We start from the raw sequence: 21928 nt of genomic DNA, 5'->3' as shown, positions 1-21928 counted from the left end.
TAGAACATAATAATTTCTTTTCTCCACTTGTTCAACAGAAGTAATCTTTCTCATCTCCCTAAGAGGATGGGGGATTAACTAGTGACAAATGGGTTGAAGACACAAGAGAAATACAAAAATACTGCCTCGTATCTTTAAAATCTTATCCTGCAATCTGAGTTAAATGCAACACCTATTATTGCCTTTTGAAAAGGCTCAGAACTACTCTCCTGCCTTAAAAGAAAGAAAAAAACCAAAACAGTAATGACACTTACAAACTCTAGCACCCATCATCTCCCATGCTCTAACCTACAGAGGCATAAATCCTTCCTGTAATTCACCAAGGATGAAAAATACCGTTGTACATAATATTATAAAACCAGGAGACACGAACAATAAAAAACTCTCAAGATGTCCAAAAACCCATTTATCAAGCAGTTCTTGCTTGAAGGCAAGTTAGGTAATAACATGCAGAACAGCCAATTTAAGGAACTTGCATCCAATATACTATATTTAATAAGTAGCTACAGGTAAAAATGATTGCAGGTTTGCTTTCTTTTACTTGTTCACATACATTAGGAGAGGAGAGATTACCACAAACCTTTCTGGGCACAGCATGATTTCTGTGTTACTGCCACTTAACAAGAAGTCATTTTGAGACCTGAGTTTGTTGACACAGGGGATGTGGCTTCAGGCCATTTGGTCTCACACTGTAAGTCACAGCCTCCATCACGTAATTAGAAGAGGTACAGTCCCCACCAGATCAGTGCTCCAACCGGGTACGAGCCGATTTCAAAACTTCAGGAGATTACTGGTAGCACTTTACCTTGCAATATGGAAACATCCTCTACACTTGACACAGATTAGTATTTGTTAGCTGCTAAGCACCTACCTGGAATTCGGATTTTAAATTTACCACTTTGTCCAAAACCACCGTCTATTATTCCATCTTCTCCTGTAGACAGTTTCACTTTCAGACCCACAAAAATTTGGATGTTTGTTTCCTTTTTAAACAACGAACGACCAATCACACTGTAATCATCCATCACCTGCAAAAAAAAAAAAAAAGGATTTATAAGTTTACAATCTAAAGTGACAAGACATTATCCATGATACATGCTAAGTTTGGCAACTTCTATCACTCTGCCTCTGACAAACCATTTATCCCCAAATGAGCAAAACTCTAGATGAGTCATCTAAACTGCTGAGTTTAAGGCAATTTGTGTCTAAAATCATAGAAGACTTTATGACTTAACCTATTTCTGCTTCTACCTCCCTTACCAAAACATCGGAAGAATAAAACCCGCATCAGAACATGCTGTAAAGATCAGTTAATTAAAATCTGTTTTCTGCTTTGAAACCTTTCCATGAAAGTCACTTAAGTACCTATGCTCACAAAAAAGTTTATTTCATTATTTATTCTACAGCTAAGTACATTATCACCTACATAAACATTCTTTGTCTTAGCTCCAGACCTGCACTCCAACAGCTACACTTCCAAAGAATGACAGTGTTTCTAAATAGAGCCTTTTAAATATTCACCTTTACATACATACTGATTTGTTAAACCAAGAGCCTTATGACCATTGTATCCAATTTTAATTTCAAGGTTTGTAACCCAGTGGGAAGAACCATTCCAAGTTGAATTCTTAATTAAGCTATCAGGAACAAGAGGCAGTGAGGGTGGTGGGTAAGGCAAGATAAACAACCCTCCCTTAGGCATTACAAAGTATAAGGTGCAGTCAAGTGAGCCTAATCCTGTAGGTGTGAATATCCTTGTATACCCGACGCCTGGAGTTACTCTACCTTGTAGATGAGGAAAGAACATTTATTTATCAGAATAAATATGGGGATATTACTGAAATCTTTCCAAGATTATTTTTTGTGGTAAAAGTTGCAGCTCCTCTTCATATCTTGGGAACCTTTTTTAGCTACACCTAAGGGTTTTAAAGACCAAAGTGACTTAGAACAGTAAAGAATTACAACCAGTTTTGAACACTTCCTTTCCTCCAGTTTAAATGCACTCAAAATATTGATGACTCAAAGTATTGCTGGTTTATTAAGCAACTGTCCTCCCCTGAAGCCTCCTCCATAAACTATAATGCATACAGAGACTCAAATCCCTAGGACTGTTACTGTTTTGTTACACATATATGCCTCTACTTTAATGCCAATCTCAGTATGGTAGTAAATCTAGCATCAGAAATTTCATTTTTGTTTTATTTTAAACAGAGCTTCCTTGCTCAGCTATAAACAGCCTTGAAAGGGCTGTGCAGTATTAGAGAGCACTGGCAGGACCTCTCCCTGTCCTGACCAGATGCAGGATGAGAAATATCTGCAGCCCTTCTTGCTTTTGTCACATGGACATGACAGCAGGACAAGCAGCTCTGCTCTGGGTGCAGCCAAGGCTGTAGGCAGAAACACTCAGATGCCTCAACAACATTCACTACCCGAACATCCACTCCTCATCTCTCCCCAAAATGACACATTTCTGGCTTTTTGTTGTGTTTGACCTCTCCCTCTGCTTCAAAATAGCTTGTGAACCACTGATGGCAGTATCACTGCTCAGCAACATCTTGGCTGAAATGTAAAACTGAATAGTATCTCTTCCTAGAGCCCCTGATAATAGGTGGTGTGGTAGAGGGGGCAGAAGCTTTCAGGCACACTCACCTTTCTTTGGGTCTGAAACAGAAGACTAGAAGAAAAAGAAGCTGTTAATTCCAACCTGAAGAAGTACTTACATTCTCAAAACCTACATTTTTTCCAGTTGCAGTAGCTGGAGAAATTCAAGTGTTACTTCACCCTATAAATCTTTTATTCCTAAAGCAAGAATTTCAAAACTGTTCATCCCTCTTGTTCCACTGCTGGCTACATGTTTCTTCCCCCCATGCTTGAAATACAGACAGTACAATATGCTCCAGGGAAGATCTCCAATATATCTATTATTTTTGCAGTTATCCCTCAAATGGCACAGGAAGCCAACTTTAAAGGCCACACAAACATCTTTTATTTTTCCAAGAGCACTTCAAAGTTATAGTTAACTTAATTAAAAATGGAATTACAGGGTGAGCAATCATACTAGGCTAGCATGGTTCAGTTTAGAGCCTCCCCAGCAAGGTTGACAGAAAAAACCCCAGTGATTTCTGTGAACAAGTGTTACAGGCATCATGTACCTTAGAGTAAACCAGCAATGATAACCTTTAACTGATTATTAGAACAGAAACAAAATCTATCACCATTTAGCTATGCCACACTCACTTAAAACCTTTGAATTAAAAAACCCTCATCTTTTATAAAGAAAGGTGCTTTTTAGGGTCTTGCTCTTGTACATTCAGTATAGCAGAGTAACCAAGGGCTCCAGATGCACTGTTCTTTTCACTCTAATGGTCAACTCCTTAAAAAAAAATCCCTCCTTTAACCAATCAATACGTTCTGTAGGTATCACCATGATTCCTTGGGCATCTCTACAGGCCATTAGAAACAAAACCACTTTAGTGGTGCTGAGATAGTAAGTGATCAGTGACTTGCCTGACTGGCTATTTGGAATAAAATCTTTATGACCCAAGGTCTCAGTCTCACACACTAAATACTACACACCCCATCCTGTGCCATCCATGCCCTCCGGTGAGCCTACCATCAATTTATCCCTGACAAAGACAAAATAACTAGAGAATGCCTGTCCTAACAGGAACTAAGATAACTGGATCAGTCTCTGCATTAAAATAAATGAGTGTAGCAGAGAATTGCTATGAAGGAAAGCTCATTTTCTGAACTTTAAGATTACATTAGGAAAAAAAAATAAAAGAAAAATTAAATTTTTGGTTTAGTTGTGCTTTGTAAAAAGGCAGAGAAATACATGTTGCTCTCTCTAACTGAAACTCAACACTTCCAATTACTTTACCAGCAATTTACCTCCAATCGTGGGATTTTAAGTTAATCCCCTTTGAGTTCTCAGAACATCTACAATGGCAATCACTTTGCCTATTAGCTGAACAGCCTTTTGGGAGAGCTTTCTGCTTTTCTCTCAAACACTTTTTTTCAGTATAAAATATTATGAACTTACAAAGCCAAACGCCACAAAGACAGTAAGGGATACGCAGTCTGCTCTGAAGCAGCAGCAAGGGGCCTAGCAATGAGGGCAGACTAATTTTATTAACTTCAGGGAAACTTCAAAAAGCTTTAGGGCTTTAATGCCAGACAGAGACGACCCCAAAAGTCAGTTTAAGTGCTGCATAAACAAAGGATTAGGGCAAGAAAAAGCTGAAGGCTCCTTGCATTTCTTGTTTATATTGTCATATGACCTAGTAGGAGTGGGAGAGGGCTGCCTCTCTGACTTTAATCCCCCATGGTGTACAGTGGCGTTTCAGTTCACTGACCTACATTATGATAATATTTTTTTAAATTTATGGGCAGAGGTGCAGCATCAAACTCACTTAAGGACTTTAGAAAAAGAAAAGGGGCGGGAAGGGAAAAATACCCAGAAGAGAAATTTTCTGGCTGGTATAGTCTCCCCCTCTCACTTAGGTTAGATCAGCAGCTTAGAAAGGGATTTCAAGTTCAAAGGGAACGTCTCTGTTACTCTTGTTTTATGGCTTAGACCAGAGGACACAATAGCACTGAGTTTATGAAATATCCCTTCCCAGTTGGCTTTTGTGTTTGCACAAAAAAAGTAAACAGTGCTTTATAACCATAGGTGAAGTATGTGCATCTCTGGCACATAACCCTTGTGCTAAAACCGAGAAGTTCACATAAAAAAATAACCAACTCGCACTCCCCATCTCAGGAGTACTTACTCTGCCTTAGACTGTTTGCAAAACCACAGTTCATGTTATGTGCTAGAATTCAGTGCAAACCATAGTATTAATTCCAAGGAAAAACAACTCCAGGATTCCCCCTGGAGCAGGATAGCAAGTTACACTGTCCAGCCTGTTAAAGGTCCTCCTTTTTACAATAATTTAGAAATGACTGTCATCTGAACACCCTCTCAAACAATCCATCACACACATTTTGAGAGCAAGTAACTCTCATCTCTTAATGTATCTGTAGGAGAACGAAAAAGTGGATCAGAACAGAAATACACAAGTGGTACCAGTATGAGAGGGAAATAAGGAAAGGTGTAAGACAGAGAAAGTAAAAGCACTGAATATTAAATACTAGAAAATATACAGAGAAAGAGAAGCAATAACCTTTTCTGATTTAATAAAAATTATATGAGTGTAAAAAGAAACATTTTTTAAAAGCCTAAGGATTATTCTCAGCAAACTGATAAATGGTTCATTGAAACTAAAGCAGAAAAACAACAGGAGAGGAAAAAGGAACAAAAAGAACCCATGACTAACACAGAAAATACAAAGCATTTTTATTACTTTTTTGTACCTCAGAAAAAGTACACTCGAGACATCTTCATCATGATCAGTGACAGCTCATTTATTTCTAAAAAACAGTTTCAAGCAATTTCCATTTCTGCGTCAGAAATGGGAATATTTTTGAGGCAGCAAATTCCAGTTCTTTTTTAAAACAAAGTTTCATACGTTGAGAAAATTATGGTACATGAGGCCACAAAAAGGGTGAAGGAGAAAGGAACTGAGAGAATTGCACCAATGATTGAATTTCCAGCTTTTTTGACTCTACAAAGACTCCTAGTTTATAGCTGGTTACTGAGAACTAGGTGAACAACTTGGTACAAAGAAAGAATTATTTGGTCAGCCACAGCTTTTTTTCCTCAAGAGCTTACTTACAGAAGCATAAAGACTTTTCTTTCTGCAACTGCCTCCAGCACTAGAAGCCTTCAGCTTCAGGTCTCATTACTGCTGTTTTCATAGAAGCCATCCCATCAACATCTCCACATATCCATTAACTTGGTTTTCAGATGTTCGTCCCATCTCTCACCAGTCCATGTTTCCTGTATCCAAGACACATTTTCCTTTCTCTGCCTTTCTGAGTAAAGGGACAATCGTGTTTGGGAATATTTAACAAGCAGCCATGAAATCCCCCTCTCTTTGCTGAGCATTGTGCCGCCACTAGAGCCTGGTAAAACCTTGCCTGGCAGCAAAAAAAAGGAGTGATGAGTACTGAGTCAGGACAATGAGTGAGAGGCGCACAACCAGACTGCTTTAGGTTCTAAAAGCTCCATACCTCCCCAACAACATTCTCCAGGCACATACAGGGTACCAACAGGGCACTATTCATTCATTATGCACCTTTACAGTCCAAGTTTCCTTCACCTCTATTTAAAGCTTAGAAGGGTTGAATCCCAAAACAAACACAGGCACTGAATTCCTGACATGGTCTGAATGAACACATTAGTTTTACCAAGTAAGAAGAAACTGGTTCGTGTCATGATTTCATTTTTTATTAATCTATGCTGCATTCCTGTTATGTGGGAAAGGCAATATCAACAGATATGGAAAAGAGGAGGCTCAAGAGTGTTACTACATCCTACACCATCTATCTCCAGATCAGCCAGCCTTGGCTTTCTACACAGATTAAAAACCCTGTGATGTTTACTATCCAAGAAAAAAAACAAGAAACGGGCTGTTCTGTAGACAAGATGGAATGTACAGGTCTTGACCTGCATTTGTAAGCACGACACAGAGAGGACTGCCAAGCTGAAGAGGGCTCCTCTTCCTGGAGAAGGTTCTGAGCAGCCAGGAGGACTCTGGTGGTACCTCCATGACTTAAAAACATACAGGCAATTTCTTAACTATTTTCAAGTATTTTAACTGTGGTGATTTCAGGTTCTTAGATCCTAAACATCCAAAAGGATACATCAGTAGGACATGGCAAGTCTCATTTGGAATATTGCATAGACCTGGCACGTAGCAGGAGGTCAGGTATAGTGACAGTAAGTTAAATTTCTTTCTAAAGGAAACAGCCCACAAATAGATTGAGGAGGGCAGGGGGAACAAAGAACAGAGGCTTACAAAATCCATACTGGAAATTAAGCAGGCAACAAGGACAGGACAGGCCTGGAAAGAGCTGCCTGAAGCAACTGATGCTGAGGAAGGGAGATAGCTGGCTCTTGACAGATTTGCATTCCCCTCTCATGACACAGCATAGACATACAAATATCCTGAGTCTGTCCCCTCCCCTAAGGATCTCTAACTCCAGTGTTGGATCTGCTACCTCTATTGGGTAACAGCTTCCTTCTGCCATTTGGCTAACAAGGTTTGTGCTATCAAGGAACAGAAGCCTCTGCTACACAGTCAGATATTTGCAATTCCAGCCCCAGTGAAGGTGTACAGCAAAGGCATGGCCATGCTTCAGTAATACGGAAGTTTAGTTTTACTTTATCTTTTTACTTTAAAAATACCTAGGAAATTAAATAACTTAGGTTTTATATAAATGTAAGTTGCAGAATTGGGCACTTAAGAAATGCCAGATGTCCATACAACCTTATCCCTGTTCCTCTTTGATATGCCCCATGATATAGTCTTTACATGACCACATCCAAAAAAATTTCAGAGGAACCTTGCCTTATTAAGTGCACAGGGTAGAGGCACAGGGGAACAGAATTAATGTTGCATAGGCAACTGTAAATCTGGTATTTCCTAACTTTCAAGTTCTTGATTTTGCAACCTACGTAACATTCTTAATTTATTTTTGTATCCAATAAATAAAATGGTGTATTGGTTGCCTTGCTGACAAACTGATTCCCCCACAGGTGACTCTTACACAACCTCAGAAAAATCAAGACCAGCTGTCCACACACTTGCAAGACTCAAAAGCATGTCTGCATTTTAAATTTAATAATATAAATAATAACCATAGGTGTTACTCAAACCTTGCAAAATTCTACTACCCAGTCACATGGAGCAAGCCATTCTTTTGCTGGTGAGTGAAAAAAAACCATTTTTTTTCCTATGGGTAAGAAAACAGATTCTGCAACTTACCTGGTTCACTTTTATGACAAATTTATTGTACTGTGTTAATCCATATGCTGAGTTAGGCTATATCAGGAAACATCACCATCCTTTTCTCAGCAGTGTTTAGCAGAAATGGTATTTCTGTTTAATGGGCAGTAAGCCCTCCCTTCCCCCTTCTCCCACCAAGCTTCTCAAACTCTTTTACTCAAAAACGAAACAAGAGGCAATAAATAAATGCATCTTTTATATTCCTATTTAGCAGTGCATTTGAACTAGTGAACGTGCTGTGCACTTTTATTCACCTGATTGCCTTAATCTCTGTATTACTACTGTATTTAGCATACCATCAGCAGCCAAGCAGAACCAAACAAACTCATGTTCAGACTTCAAAGCAGGAAAAATATTAATTGTGGCGTCTGCATGTTTATAGTAGATGATGGAGTGACATCCACCACTTCTCCCAGCTAGAGTCACAGAGGGTTCTGCAGACAGCCCAGGCCACTGCTTGTGCCTGCAGGCAGCACTCAGATTTCACAGTCTGGCCTTGTTACTCGCTTTGTGCCCCTATCAGCCTGCACAGCCCACCTCAGTCACCCAGAAAGCATCATTACCTGGCTGATGCAGGGTTTTACTTGCTATGCCCCTGGCACTACACTGTCACTATAAGAAAATAACAGATGCAACATTAGCTCCAGTAAGGCAACGAAACATCCTTTACCTAGAAATACGTTTGATGGAAGAATCTAACTATCCAAGAAGGTAAAATTTAATTCTCTTCATTCATAGCAGCACCATGCAACCACGCAAAAGAAAATTCAAGGAACAGTATTTTCTGTCGCACATGTTTTAAAAACAGTCTATAGGTACAACTCTGTGAAACAAATTCTAGTATTACAGTGGAAAGGATTCAGTGAAAAAAATACTGGTGTTGTTTATGCATGATCCACCACCGAGGAATGTTTCCAGACAGCAATACTCTGGTACTCCCACATTAACCTACTGCCTCCTCAAGCAAAGGTAATGTCCACAGAACTGGTCACATCCCTTAAATTAATCACGTCAAATGTTCCTATTCACTCATGGGCAAGTCCATTTTTCCTCCTATGCACCCTCCTTCAGCAGTCTGGTTAAGTTTGTGGCTGAGCTACTACAAACTTGGCATGTGCTCAGTAACTAAATGTTGCTGCTTCTACTCATAAAAAGCCATAAGGAATTAAAAGAAAAAATATGGCTCATAGTTTTTAAAAACCCACCATTTTCAAAACTGCTGCTTTTGAAAATGTCTAGGTCCCCAAGGGACAATCTGGGTCATTGCTGGTCATCAACAAATTTAATACCATTTTGTCACAGTTCCTGCAGATGCTGACTGGTACTCGTCTCCACAATATCCCATCCTTCTTCTGAAAGGCCAGAAAGATCTGCGAAGTGATGGAGACAAAGACCTTCCCTTTGACCACTCAGGTAATGCACTTGCTCTGACAAAGCTCTTCCTATCCTGCTGTAAGAAGAAGAAAAAAACCCAACGCTTTTTAAAGATGCTGAAAGATAAGCTTTCTCTCCTCCATTCAGGCTTCAAAAGAGATGCACTGATAAAGATCTTGATAACTTACCCTGCTTTCACATCTTGCTCTTGCAACAAAGAGTTTCTCCTTGGGGACACTTAGATCACAGCAATATCCAAACAATTAGTTACATGCTCTTATTAAGCAATAAGCATCCCTAGAAACTAAGCATGCTGGCTATGTGATGGCCTCAGCCCCCCAGAGAATGAGTACAAGAAGAAAACTCACTATCCAGAAACCCACAAAACCTGTGAACAGAGTGGCTATTAACAAAACCAGGACACCATGCACCATGATTACCATCATGTAAAGCCTAAGAGCAAGGCAAGTAATGAGAAAGATACATTAAAAACTTTGAAATAGAGAAAATTCTTCTAATTGTCAGAGGAACACAGATAAAGTATCTTTAGAAAGGACAAGCAATCTGCTACACTTAAAATGGGAAACCATTCCAGCCAACACGTGTGTATTTTTCACTACACAAGCCTGAAGTGCAGAAGGTGCAGCTCACACTGTGCAAGGCAGAGTTTTCCTTCTCCTTTTGTTTCTGCCACAGAGCTACTGATTTACGAGTACCCTTGACAATAGGACCCTGTGGCAACCATCCTAAGATAAATCCTGCTTGTGCAAACATTTTCAAAACAGGCAGAATATCTGAGTCATGCAGGAAAGCATGATGCACTCCTATGGTTCACCTTTTAGTTGAAACTCTCTCCACTCAACCTGTATGTTCATGGAAGCTAAAGAGCGAATAATGTGACAAATACAAAGGATTTATCCCAGGAACTGAGTAACTGTTTCATGAGTCAGACTAGAATTAACCTGCAATGCTGCACAGAGGTGAAATTCAAAGAAGGTATTTCAGAGATGATGTAGGATTAATACAAGTCTCTGCCCACAGAACTGTGAAGAGCTGAATGGTGAGCAGCTTGTCTCCAGAAGCGAAGCACAAGACCAAGGACAATAGTTGCCGCTAATCTTGGCCATTTGTCTCCAACTCCAGGAGCTGCTGACCTGCTGCAGCTCAGCAAGCCCACACCCACCACCAGCACTGAATGCCAAGTCAGAGGGACAAAACCTCCTTCACACTCGTTTACCCTTTTTTTACCAAGAATCCCACATCACACTCCTTAGAGCCACACTGGAGTTCACAATAACACTCTCTTTTACCTTTTTATCAGTACAAGCCACTTGTTGCCAGCCTAGCTTTTTCCTATTGAAAGCACATTTGTCAGGCAGCCAAGGGTTTGCAAAAATAAAGCATCCAGAGGGCGACAGTCTCTGTCTCCACATAACCACACCAGAAAGATGCTCTTGACAGAAACTTCGTCCCACTGAACTTCTCCCCTCTCTCAAGTCCTCTCTGCAAGAGGAAAGCTGGACTAGTATTTCATATTGTTTTTGAAACCATCAAGTTAAGCAAATACAAACCTCTGCCACTGCCCTCTTAGTTCTGATGGAATAGCGTATTTTGATTTTCCTTAAAACTTACCATACTTACTTTAACATAAAAAAAACCAAAACAAAAAACCAGTCTAAAGCAAGAGGGAGCATTCACACATTTCCATAACAGCTCAAAAATATCAAATTATATAATACCAGATAAAAACCATTACTGCAGTAGAATCACACAACTTTTTCATAACCAATATGCAATTCCAGCACCTCAGACAACACTAACTTCTTGTATACTAATTTGTCATAGACCACAGTAATACATATTCCCCTTTACCCTCCTTCCCCCAAAAAATCAGTGGATAAATAAGCAAGGATGCACTACAGACAGGCATACACAAATATTTTGAAGAACAACAGTAGTCAAGTTTGATTCTTTCTCTCCCAGTGCTCCACTCCATCTTGGCATTAGAGAAGTAAGATACCAAAAGGAAAAAGTGAGCAGTAAAAAATGCAATGACAGGGTACTTGAATTTTTGTAGAACATTTCCATTACTTCAGCAGATGAGAAAAAACAGGAAGCTTAGGCATAAGATTTCATGTAAAATGTACTACTTGAAGACTGTTCGCTAGCTTAAGTATGATTTTTTACTTTAAAATATGGTGTAGTAAATGCCATAGTTTCCATGGACTTGATTTCTATGTGAAACAGGAAAACTGTCACACTTCCTTGTAGAGAGACAAAAAAATGCTGGAGAATAAGTATTCTTGTTTTATTAAAAAAAAATTAACCTTACAATCCAGAAGGGTGCCGTGCACAAGGGGCACATGAGAAAAATACTGTGATGCTGAAACGTAATGAATTTACAGTTCTTGCTATTCCATCAGTGCTCAGAAAGTAATCAGAATAGGAACAAAAAGCCAAACCATAAATGCCTGATTTCTCCTGGGTAAACTGGTAGTTAAACTGCAGGGAATTTATTTTAATTCCAGCAGCAAGCAGGGGGGCTTGGGAGACCCCACATCAGATTAGCAGCAATGTTTTACAAATGGGCACTATTGAATTCCACTGCATCCCAGTTATGGGAGCATGTTTCTATCCCGAACCTGGGAAGGCGGACGTTACATGCCCCTGCCTCCCTCTCTCCCAGCCTTTCAGGAAGCTATGAAGCTAATTTTCCCCAGCAGTATTCTCTGAAGGAAAAGTTCTGTTCTTGTAAAGGTAACATGTATTTTTTAATTATTATTATTATTATTATTTTATGCCTCCCCAGGGAAGGTGAGGAGGGGGGAGCTTCCTTGCTCAACAGAGAAAGAAATTTTCCTGTATCAGTGCCAAGAATAGACACCCTAAATTCAGCGATCCTAATCTCCAGCCATCCATCAGCAGCAGGGTGGGACCAGCTGATTCAGATTTTCTATTAGCTGGTGACTTTGTGTACAAAAATAAGTCTCTGTACCACCCAATTGTTCCTGCTGCTGTGCTCTGCAAAGCAGACTTAACCAGCGGCTACCTCGGCTGTAAGTACTTCCCCAGCAGGCCCTTTATACCTGGCACAATCCTCTTCCCACCAACTCTTCCAAGTCCCTGAGTGCTCCTGGGACTTTACACCATGAGCCTTTCTTACATTATTTGCTCCATCATCCCTTCAGCATGCATCAGGGAAAATGCCAGCTCCAAGCATCTGCAGTACCACAGAAGGCAAAATCTGGGTGCAAACAAAGCTGCAGAAACTCCTTGATGGCAACTGTCCCTTTACAGGACCAATGAGTATCCATACACACAGTGATCAAGGCACATATATAGGGCACGCTGTGAGACAAAAGCAGGGTAAAACAATAAACCTCCCTGATCTACATTTTAAAAGGCACAGGAAGATAAAACAGTTCACTAACATAGCCTAATAAATTACTCTGTTGGTCAAATATTAAATAACCCATGTTCATTGGTTATTTTTTGGGCCAGAAAATAAAGTATGTGTAATTGATTAACATTATTCCATTATTTACACAGTAAAATCAAGAGCAGAATATATAAACTGGCAAACAGTTTGAAAATAACACTAAATAAAAACAATTGAAATTGTATGACCAGAGCTAACAGCAAACTCTGTTAAACCCCATCAGACAACTCACACAGTTGGTACTCGGCAAGTTTTCAAGTGCCATAGATCAGTGCCATGTATGGGGAGTAAAAATAAAGAATGTGGGACCAGCTCACCTCAGTTAGAGAAAAGCATATGTCTCCATGGCTCACACAAACTTCTGTTCCCATTCTTATTGTAAGCCAGGTCTCACTGGATCCTGGCAGCATGAGCCACACACAAGTGAGTCAATCTCTAGCCAAGATAAATGCTAATGTTTCATGAGTTCAGAAAGCTCCAGAGCACCAGAAGAATGACAGACATATATTTGGTCTAGAGCTTCTCCGCAGCATCGAGCTCAGAACACTCTGGACTCCTAGTTCTGATTCAGTATCTCCGCCAGCTAGAAAGAAAGGCAGCTGGACACATCAAACAAAGGAGACAGTACGCCTGCTACCAAAATTGTGAGGAGTGACTGCAGATTTTGGGTGTTTCAGATAACTCATATAAATAAAGATAAAATTTTCAGAAAGCTACAGACATCTCCCTCCTAACTACCTCCCTTCCTACTGACAAAACCAGCATCCAAAAAACCAACACAATGCCACAGGTCTGTTATTCCTTTGAAATAAAAGGCCTCCAAAATCAGAAGTGGAAATTCAAAGGAGAAACTCATTTTCTGGTTTGGTTGGGGGTTTTTTTTGAGCTAAAAATGCAACAGAAACCTCAGGAAAAAAAGGAAGAAATATGAATTGGCTATTTGATCAATTAATTTAGGGAGGCATTTTGAAGAACCTCACTAATCATGTCCTAGCAGGAATCTTCCTACTATTAAATTAGTAAAGCAAACAAACAATATTCAAGAAGTTTTGCATTATACTTTGCAAACATGGTATCATATGCCAAGTGTTTAGTCTTCTATAGCAAATTAAGCAGAGATGTTATGCAATCCTCAACTCAGCTTTATAGAATTTTGAAAAGAAGAATGCTAAACATTTTGTTCAAACTACGAAGTTTGAGTTAGGGAAAAAACCCTAAAAGAGTTCTTTATCCAATATTTAATAGATCACTGATCATACCAATACATCAAGTAAACAAACGCTGAAGTTTGCATCAACTCTGTTCATTAAGGGGTAAACAATTAAGTCATTTATATATTGTACATCTCCACCTAAACTACTCATCATGAAAAATTCCACTACGCTATGTACAAACAAGTGATTCCCCACTGTTGACTGAAGGGTAACTACCACCAAGGCCGAACCTATGCCATCAATGTAACACCAAACCACTACAGAGAGCACATCTCTCCACACTGATGGCAGAGTACAAACAAATCCCCTTTCATTTCCAGTGTAGCTGCTAACTCTTCCACCAAGCACCTCTGTCTTCTGCCACACTGAGATGGGTCAAAATACAAGCACTATAGCAGATGATGATGATGATGATGATGATTACTACCTGTGTGACATAGAAACAACATGCCTTAGGCACAGCTTAAGTTCTCCGTGTCATGAACCCAATTCCAACGTCAACATGCTATCACTTGTAAGGCATCCTGTAGGAAATTGCTTTTTTTTTGCATGCTAAAATAAATGCTCTTACTTATTAAAATGTAAAAATACAAAGAGATAATCACTTGTGTTCTTTGTGTTATTTGATCAAATGCTACTTTGTGTTTTCTACTGTCTTTATATTTTCAATGTACTGCAGACTGTGTAGAAGACGTCAGTGAAAAGCTGGAAGTTTGGTCACTTAGAAAGGTGCACAAAGCCAGTCTCTGGGAGGAACACACTGATCAGACTTCAAAAGGATCAGTGAAAAACCAGCCTCAAATTACTCAATACTGGATTGCACTGAATAAACCAGTCCCTTTAAACAGTGATTTCTGTTTGCAAGGAGACCAGATGTAATACATCTGGTATACGAACATCAGAAAAACCTGTGTAAAGGCTCTGGAACACAGCAGTGACAATTCTGTAGCCCACCAACATATGTACTTACACAGGACAAGTATTTCTAGTTCCCGTGTATAGCATTAGAGAGACAGCTTACCCTTTCCACTTGTCCTTCTTTGTGCTTCTGTTTGTACACTTTCAGCTTTGGAAGGAAAGTCTCTGTGTAGTTCTTGTCTTCCATGCCTTGGAGCAGTACCCCATGGAATGCCAGCCTGCAGGTATTGGCATGAATATCCGTATCCAGCTTAGAGCCGATCACAAGGCACAGTTTAGGACAAGTGACTGGTTTTTCAAACTCCAGCAAAGCCCACTGCTGTTTTGGGAGCTGGACTTCTCCTGCCTGGTCATTTTCTTTGTTCTCCTCTGAAGAAACCAAGTCCTTGGACAAATATTCCTCTTGATAAAGATAATCTTTTTCAAAATCAAAAACATTTTCTTGAATTTCTTCATTGAAGTCAGCAGGGGCTGGACTGAAAAACATCACTCTTCCCATAACTGTTTCATGACCAACTGTGATGTGGAACTTGGCCTTAGTCTGAAGGGCTCCTCGAAAATACTGAATTTTCTTCAAGGAAATTATGGCAGCGTGGATGGTGTGAAGTGAATCTGGGGTGCAAATTAGGCCTCGTTCCAGCAGTTTGGGATCAAACTGGGTCACACAGACACCCACTCTGTCACCCTGCATTGCATAAGTCACAGGAGTATGGAACATCTGCATGGACTTGACCTTCTTTGTCACCTACGGATGAAAGGGGAACAAAAAGAATGAAACAATTAATTGCACATGAGTGCATCATACATGTTTATGTCACATGATATGTACTTATATGGTGATGTATCAGCCACATATGACAGCCTGCTGTCTTGTAAGATGAGTGACCTTCTAGGAGAGTCCACAACTCAAAAAGTAGAAAGCCAACAGACTGAGAACTCCATCATTTAAAGTTACCACATATTTGTACCCCCTACCTTATTCTTTTTGTGTTCATGAGACTGGAAGATTGGCATGACCACAATTATGTTGATATTTACATCATCTATGCTGCAGTGCCCTCAATACTATCTGCAAATAATCAGACATACCCACACCATGGAATAGCTTAAATATACTCTCTCAAGCATCTGCAGCATCAGAAGTATAGCACTACAATACCCATTCATGCATCCATGTGCCTGTTTTCCCAGCCCTTCCATAAAAATCCCTTCACACACTTCCTTGACATAGTTGAATTAAACTGTAAAATGTTCAGAGCAAAAAAAACTTGTAATGTGTTTGCACAATGAACTCCTACGAACCATCCCTGCAAAATAATTAGTAATATAAAAGCCTACCCTCTCCTAGTCTATAGTTTTCCATATACTAAAAAAGAAAATCCTCAAGGCCTTCTTAGGAAGATTTGAGTGTTCATATATAGCTAGCATTGCTGTCACCAAAATGTGGGGCTCCATATCTCAGGAACATTGTAGGAAAAGTGAAGCGCCAAACACTACTTATACCAAAATTTCTCAGATGCTATCAAACTTTGACCTTAATGAGCTTGCTACTGTAATATTTATTTCAAGAAGAGGACAAGAATTAAATAGCTTTTAAAGATCAGTCTAGGCTGAGCTTGATCAGACTAAACCGGTTTAGTTTAACAAGGATTCATTTTGGCATTTTTTCTTTTTCAGTTCAGCAAACCATCACCCTTAATAAGTATCCCTATCCCCTCAAGTTGCATGTAACCAAAATTTTTTTCTGGTAATACAGCCACCTGTTGCATTTGTGCTAATGCTGGGTGCTTGGATAGGTAACCACTCTGCTTCAAGTCCCTACATTAGGTAGCTTTTAATACTGAAATTATATCTTTGGCAATAAAAAAAATATTTATCTCCTAAATAAATATTATATACTTGGACAAAAGTCCTTATGACAGTAAAGTTATATACAGCATTTTTAAAAGGCTGAGACCTCAACATTCAGATCCAAGAACTGAACTCACCATGAGAATGCTCAATTCCAGAGATAACTTTTTTAGTATGCTTTTATCTATATAAAATAGATTATACTGTGAGCGTATAGAACAACAACAACATTGCTAGGACAGATCTCAACTCTCAGTATAGTTTCTTCTTCCCTCTCCCTTTACTTAGCATCAATTCTCCAGTTCGTGCCAAGTGCTACTGTGCAACTCTCAGCATTCAAGCCTTTATTTTCTTACTCAGCTGGAACTGTTCTTAAATCAATCTCCAACCACTGCATGTCCCTTAGTAGCCCATCTTCTAATCCCAGCTCACCCATTTATCTTCTAACTCCTGAAAGTAAAAAAAAACAAAAAATGCAAGCACTGATGAAGAGAATGCCAAAACAAATGACTGGACTCAGCAGTGCTGGGCTTCATCCTCAGATGTCACACAGTGTCAGAGCACAGCATTTAGGTTGGACAGTTCAATACAGTCTAGGGAACTTAATTATTTTAATCACGGAGCTATTTACTCAGTAATTCATAATACTGAAAATATCAGCTTTTTTCCTGCATCTTAGCTGCAATAAGTAAGTGGAAATAAAACAATGTTTTTCACCTTCTCCTTTCCTACGAAGCCTGCTGCTCTGTATGGAGGACATCTCACTTGGCTCCAGATAATCTGTCTATGCCTATTCCCAACATCACTGGACTCGGAGGAGAACAAATTGCATAAACTTAGATCAAAATAGAGGAGCAGCTGGAAAGTCTTCTGGCTGAACTAATACCTTCAGTAACTGAAATATAAAGAGGCCTCCAAATAAGTCAGCAAAAAATGGTCACAGGCAATATACAGAAAGCTGTTAAAAAAAAAAAAAAGAGAGAAAAAATGTAGCAGCTACATGCCTTCTGGAAAACAACAAAAACCTTGTATTCCATTTGGAAATCATAATTATACAACCAACAATACCCATGAGTTTCACCACTACAAATATTGTTTGGGTTCCCTGAGCCTCTGGCTGCTAACCAAAACCAAAAGAAACACCCTTTTACAGATTATAATGTTATTGTTATAACATTTTTCAAATCAAATGCCACATCAATGCCTGTGAATTCTTGAAGAATCCACAAAATAGTATGAGAAAGGAGATCAAGAAGTATGTTCGTGTAAGAGGAAAAAACCCTCACTAAAAAAGCCTAAACCAAAATAGTTCGTCAAGATATTAATTAAGGTTAAAACAGACTTAAAAGGCCATTGTAAATACTTGGTAGTTTCAGTTTCCAGCATTTTTGTCCTCAAATATATTCATTATCCCTTTAGCTAAACCTCCTCAGCAGTACTACCCATATAGATAAACTGGAGAGAAACAATTTAGCATTTACCTCCAGCTTTCTACTGACTTACATAATTGTATTTTTAAAGGTTGGAAGTACAGGAGCTTGAATCAAACCTTTCCCAAACCCTTCCTTCTTTCATCCACTCCCCCTCCCTCTCCAGTTTCAATCATTGTTACAGTTGCAACAATGGCAATACAAGTAATGTTTACGGACTCCAAGAAGAAAAACAAAACGGAAAAAACCCAAAGTTTTCTAAACGTGTTTCAGAGACATTGCAAGCACTACAAGAATTAAACTGCCATATGAAAAATAACAGCCCAACCCATTTTCAAAGACTTCTGTGATTTCACATGTGATAATACTGGCAGTAAATCTTTCCTCTTCTACAACCATGGATGGGGTCAATAAATTGGCAAGAACTAAGGAATCTACCAGCAGTGTCACTCCTCAAAACAAAACTGGAACCAGAAGATGCACAAGAGAACTGTCTAGTTTTCTATTTTAAATGAAGTCACAAAGACTTTATTATTAGCATTCCAGTTATTATATTTATATATTATTATATATATAATTATTTATGTATTATTATTATATTACCCACCTAAACAGATGAATGAAAGTATTACAGAAACAGTCTACATATATTAATCTGAAATATCTTTAACAGAATTTAGATAACATTTAAGAATAAAAAATGTGATTATAAAACACATTGCGTGCATATACTCAGAACACATCTTTGTTTTTAATTAAGTATCCATGAAACTTTCCTCAGTGTTATGCCTACTCTCTCCTCTTAAATTAACTCAAATGATTAGGATTGATGCATTCGACATGCAGCCCATAAACAACGATCAGAAGGAGAATGAACAAGTACTTTTGAAATATTCACTTCACATGATTAATCTTTTTTAATTGTGATTTGCAGTTCTCAACCATGGCGTACAGAGCTGGCTTATATCAGAATATAAGGTGTGATCTGCCACATTCCTCAGTGTTCAACTACATTAAGCAATATACAATTGAAAAGTATCGCTTCCCATGACAGAAAGTTTGCTGTAATTCCTATGTGTAGGACAAACATTGCAGTGGAGTATGAACACAGAAGTATTTTCCAGTGTTGGATGAGGCTCCTGTTGATACATTTGCTCATGGTCTTCACAGTTTCAAATGCCAGTTTAAGAACAGTTTGGATCCTGACTAATTCTCTTTCAGAAAACATTATCCTAATTTAAAATACATTGAAAATTTGCAGAATCATATAAAGATGCACCCACCCCACCCCCCCACCAAAGCCGGTCATCTGTGCTGCCCCCAGCTCTCTCCCAGGAGGGAAGCCCTGCACATCCTGGCTGTGCTCTCCCCAAGCTTTAAGAATCACCTGATTTCGGTGTAGCTGTGTTTGGCTTTCAGACAGGTCTGCTTGTCCTCAGACATGAGGAGAAAATGACACTGCATCACTCAACCTACTGGGAATCACCACCCCATGCTGATCTATCCAGGGCCCTGCAGATTATTTTAAAAGCCCATCTATATTTGTTCTAATTAGCATCTATTATTGTATCTGAAGTTTCCATAGGCCTATCAGAGAAAGAACACATTTGAGCCCATTCCTTTCTTCCCCTCCTGTTCTCAGTGCCAGAACTGTCAAAGGAGCACACAGCACAGTATCTTAACTGACCATAACCTCTGTTCCAAGAGCATGAAGTTTGTAGGAATTCGAATCTGACCAGAACAATGCCAGAGTGTGACTGGGGGGTGGATTAGATCACCCAAAGTGAGTTGGAGTTGCATCTCCTTCAAAAGGTCAGACATGGAACCAGTACAGAAGTGAATCAGGGAGTTGGTCTGCACCCACTGGATCAAATAACAAGAGCCAGAGTAGCTTTAAATCATTGATTTCCTGTTTTCTGAGCAGACCATGAACATCAGTACAGTATTTCATTCCATTTCACTCTGACCCCGACTGACAGAGACATTTGCCCATGGTTTAAAATACTCCAAATGTAGGATTTGTCTTCAAGAGGCTCAAGTACATAAGTAAAATTCATCTTTGTTTTGTCTGGCCTTTAAAATACAAACCCAGAAGCACTGAAAAGGATGCAACTGACCTCCAGTATTAGATTTGTTTCTCCTATGCATATCTAGTTTCCCTATGTAAGGGATCCCTACAAGCTATAACACAGTTCTAAGCTTTCACATATTTTCTTCAGCTATACAGCAATGGATTTTTCAAGCAGGGAGCTGGGGCTGGATCACTCAGTCCACACCTCTACCACCACCAGAATGAGGTAAAATACTTCAGAGCACGGTCCCGATCAACAGGAATTTGTAACTGAGACCAGCTATCACAAGTATGTTTGGCATTTCTTTGCATTTATTTCAAGCACCCCATTTTAGTCCTCAAACTGCTGTCTGGAGAACAACTTCTATCTTACATTGTCCATGAAAATTGCACAAAGCCCATTTTAGCAATCCACTCACAGTGGGAAAATTAGGTCTACAGAGACAGAAAGTGAACAATGTTGAGATGAACTTTAAAGTGACAGGCTTTACTGCATGTGAACCATGTAGGTAAACATGGAGAACTTGGGTTACCATTACAAAACTTGCCACAGACTTTGCTAAGAAATTCACTCACATTTTGTTTTCTTATGGCACAGGGGAATTGATTATATGTCAACATATAAATCAAGAGCCTCATGCTGAAATCTTACATCATTTGCAGAGATTTGCTTCCCTTTTTAAATTTTAATTTGTATAATCGCAATAATGTTCCTAAAGCATTATGTAAAGAACCATAAAAAGGGTGAGAAAAACGTTTGTGTTCAAATGCAGATTGAAAAACGCAAAACAGAAATCAAAAGCACCCAACAGTTCAGCCCTTGAGATAAACAAATGTATCCAATATAAGAGAACCCGTTATTTTAAGACCAAAGGAAAAGCCCACTAAGATTTTCAAAGCAGTTTACTACGGACTAATAGAAAACAGGATACAGAAAAAGTCCACTAATGACTTTTTGCACTGATATGTCAGACTTTTTTTTCCTTTATTTATCCAACTTCCATTAAGTTATCAGCCATATGCCATTGCTCATAGCTTCTTTAGATAAAAACCTAGCCATCCTGCTGCCTCTCAATGCTGAGTGCATCTTTCTGAGATGAGATACAGCAACCATGCTTCCCTGCAATGCTGATGAGAAACTGCAAAGTTAAAATAATTAGTCTCAATAGTGTGTTAGAGAAAATAATGATTATGAGTGCAGTATTTATAAAAGGAGTATTGCATATACATTATAAAGAAAGACCCCACTTCAAATACTGAGGACCCCAACAAGTTTAAAAATAAAAATCAACTTCAGAGCCCAGTCGCTAAGAGCTGCATCTTTAAACTTACATCCAAGAATAAACTGAAACTAAGAAAGCACCATTTCAGCCTCGAGCTTTAAAAATACACCAAGTGCAAGCCTGGCAGAATCAGCACCCTAGCAAGAAAAAACACTCTTGAGAAGCACAAGCTGGCCATACATTGTAACAAAGTGCCAAATACACAAAACACTACGTTCAGTATCATCCAGAAGTGCATCTTTATAAGCAGAAGGGGAGCAAGCAAACTCCCAAGTGCATGACCAAAATGCATCCCATACCTGCTGCTTTTGAAAGCAAGAACTTCCTTCCTCCTATTCATCTACTAGAAACTCAAAGAATAAGGTACCGCGTTTTCTTTCTTCCAGTATCCTCTTTTGGTGGTCAGAAGATACCAGACTACACTGGCCTCTTGTCTGAAAGGCTACCACAACTTTT

The 21928-nt window shown here is 39.1% G+C and overlaps 1 protein-coding gene across 2 annotated transcripts in view; it reads right to left on the bottom strand.

Annotated features, from left to right (window-relative positions):
- The window catches only part of EEFSEC (eukaryotic elongation factor, selenocysteine-tRNA specific), a 124578-nt gene that overhangs the window by 42347 nt on the left and 60303 nt on the right, over positions 1 to 21928 (bottom strand). For both annotated transcript variants that reach the window (XM_048315533.1, XM_048315534.1), the window contains exons 5-6: positions 14941 to 15582; positions 872 to 1028 (exon numbers count right to left, since the gene is read on the bottom strand). In XM_048315533.1, the coding sequence (XP_048171490.1) occupies positions 872 to 1028; positions 14941 to 15582 (799 nt within the window). The remainder of the gene's footprint in view (positions 1 to 871; positions 1029 to 14940; positions 15583 to 21928) is intronic.

The sequence above is a fragment of the Corvus hawaiiensis genome, chromosome 11 (assembly GCF_020740725.1).
Source record: "Corvus hawaiiensis isolate bCorHaw1 chromosome 11, bCorHaw1.pri.cur, whole genome shotgun sequence".
NCBI classification, from domain to species: domain Eukaryota; kingdom Metazoa; phylum Chordata; class Aves; order Passeriformes; family Corvidae; genus Corvus; species Corvus hawaiiensis.
This window is presented reverse-complemented; position numbering and strand designations above follow the sequence as displayed.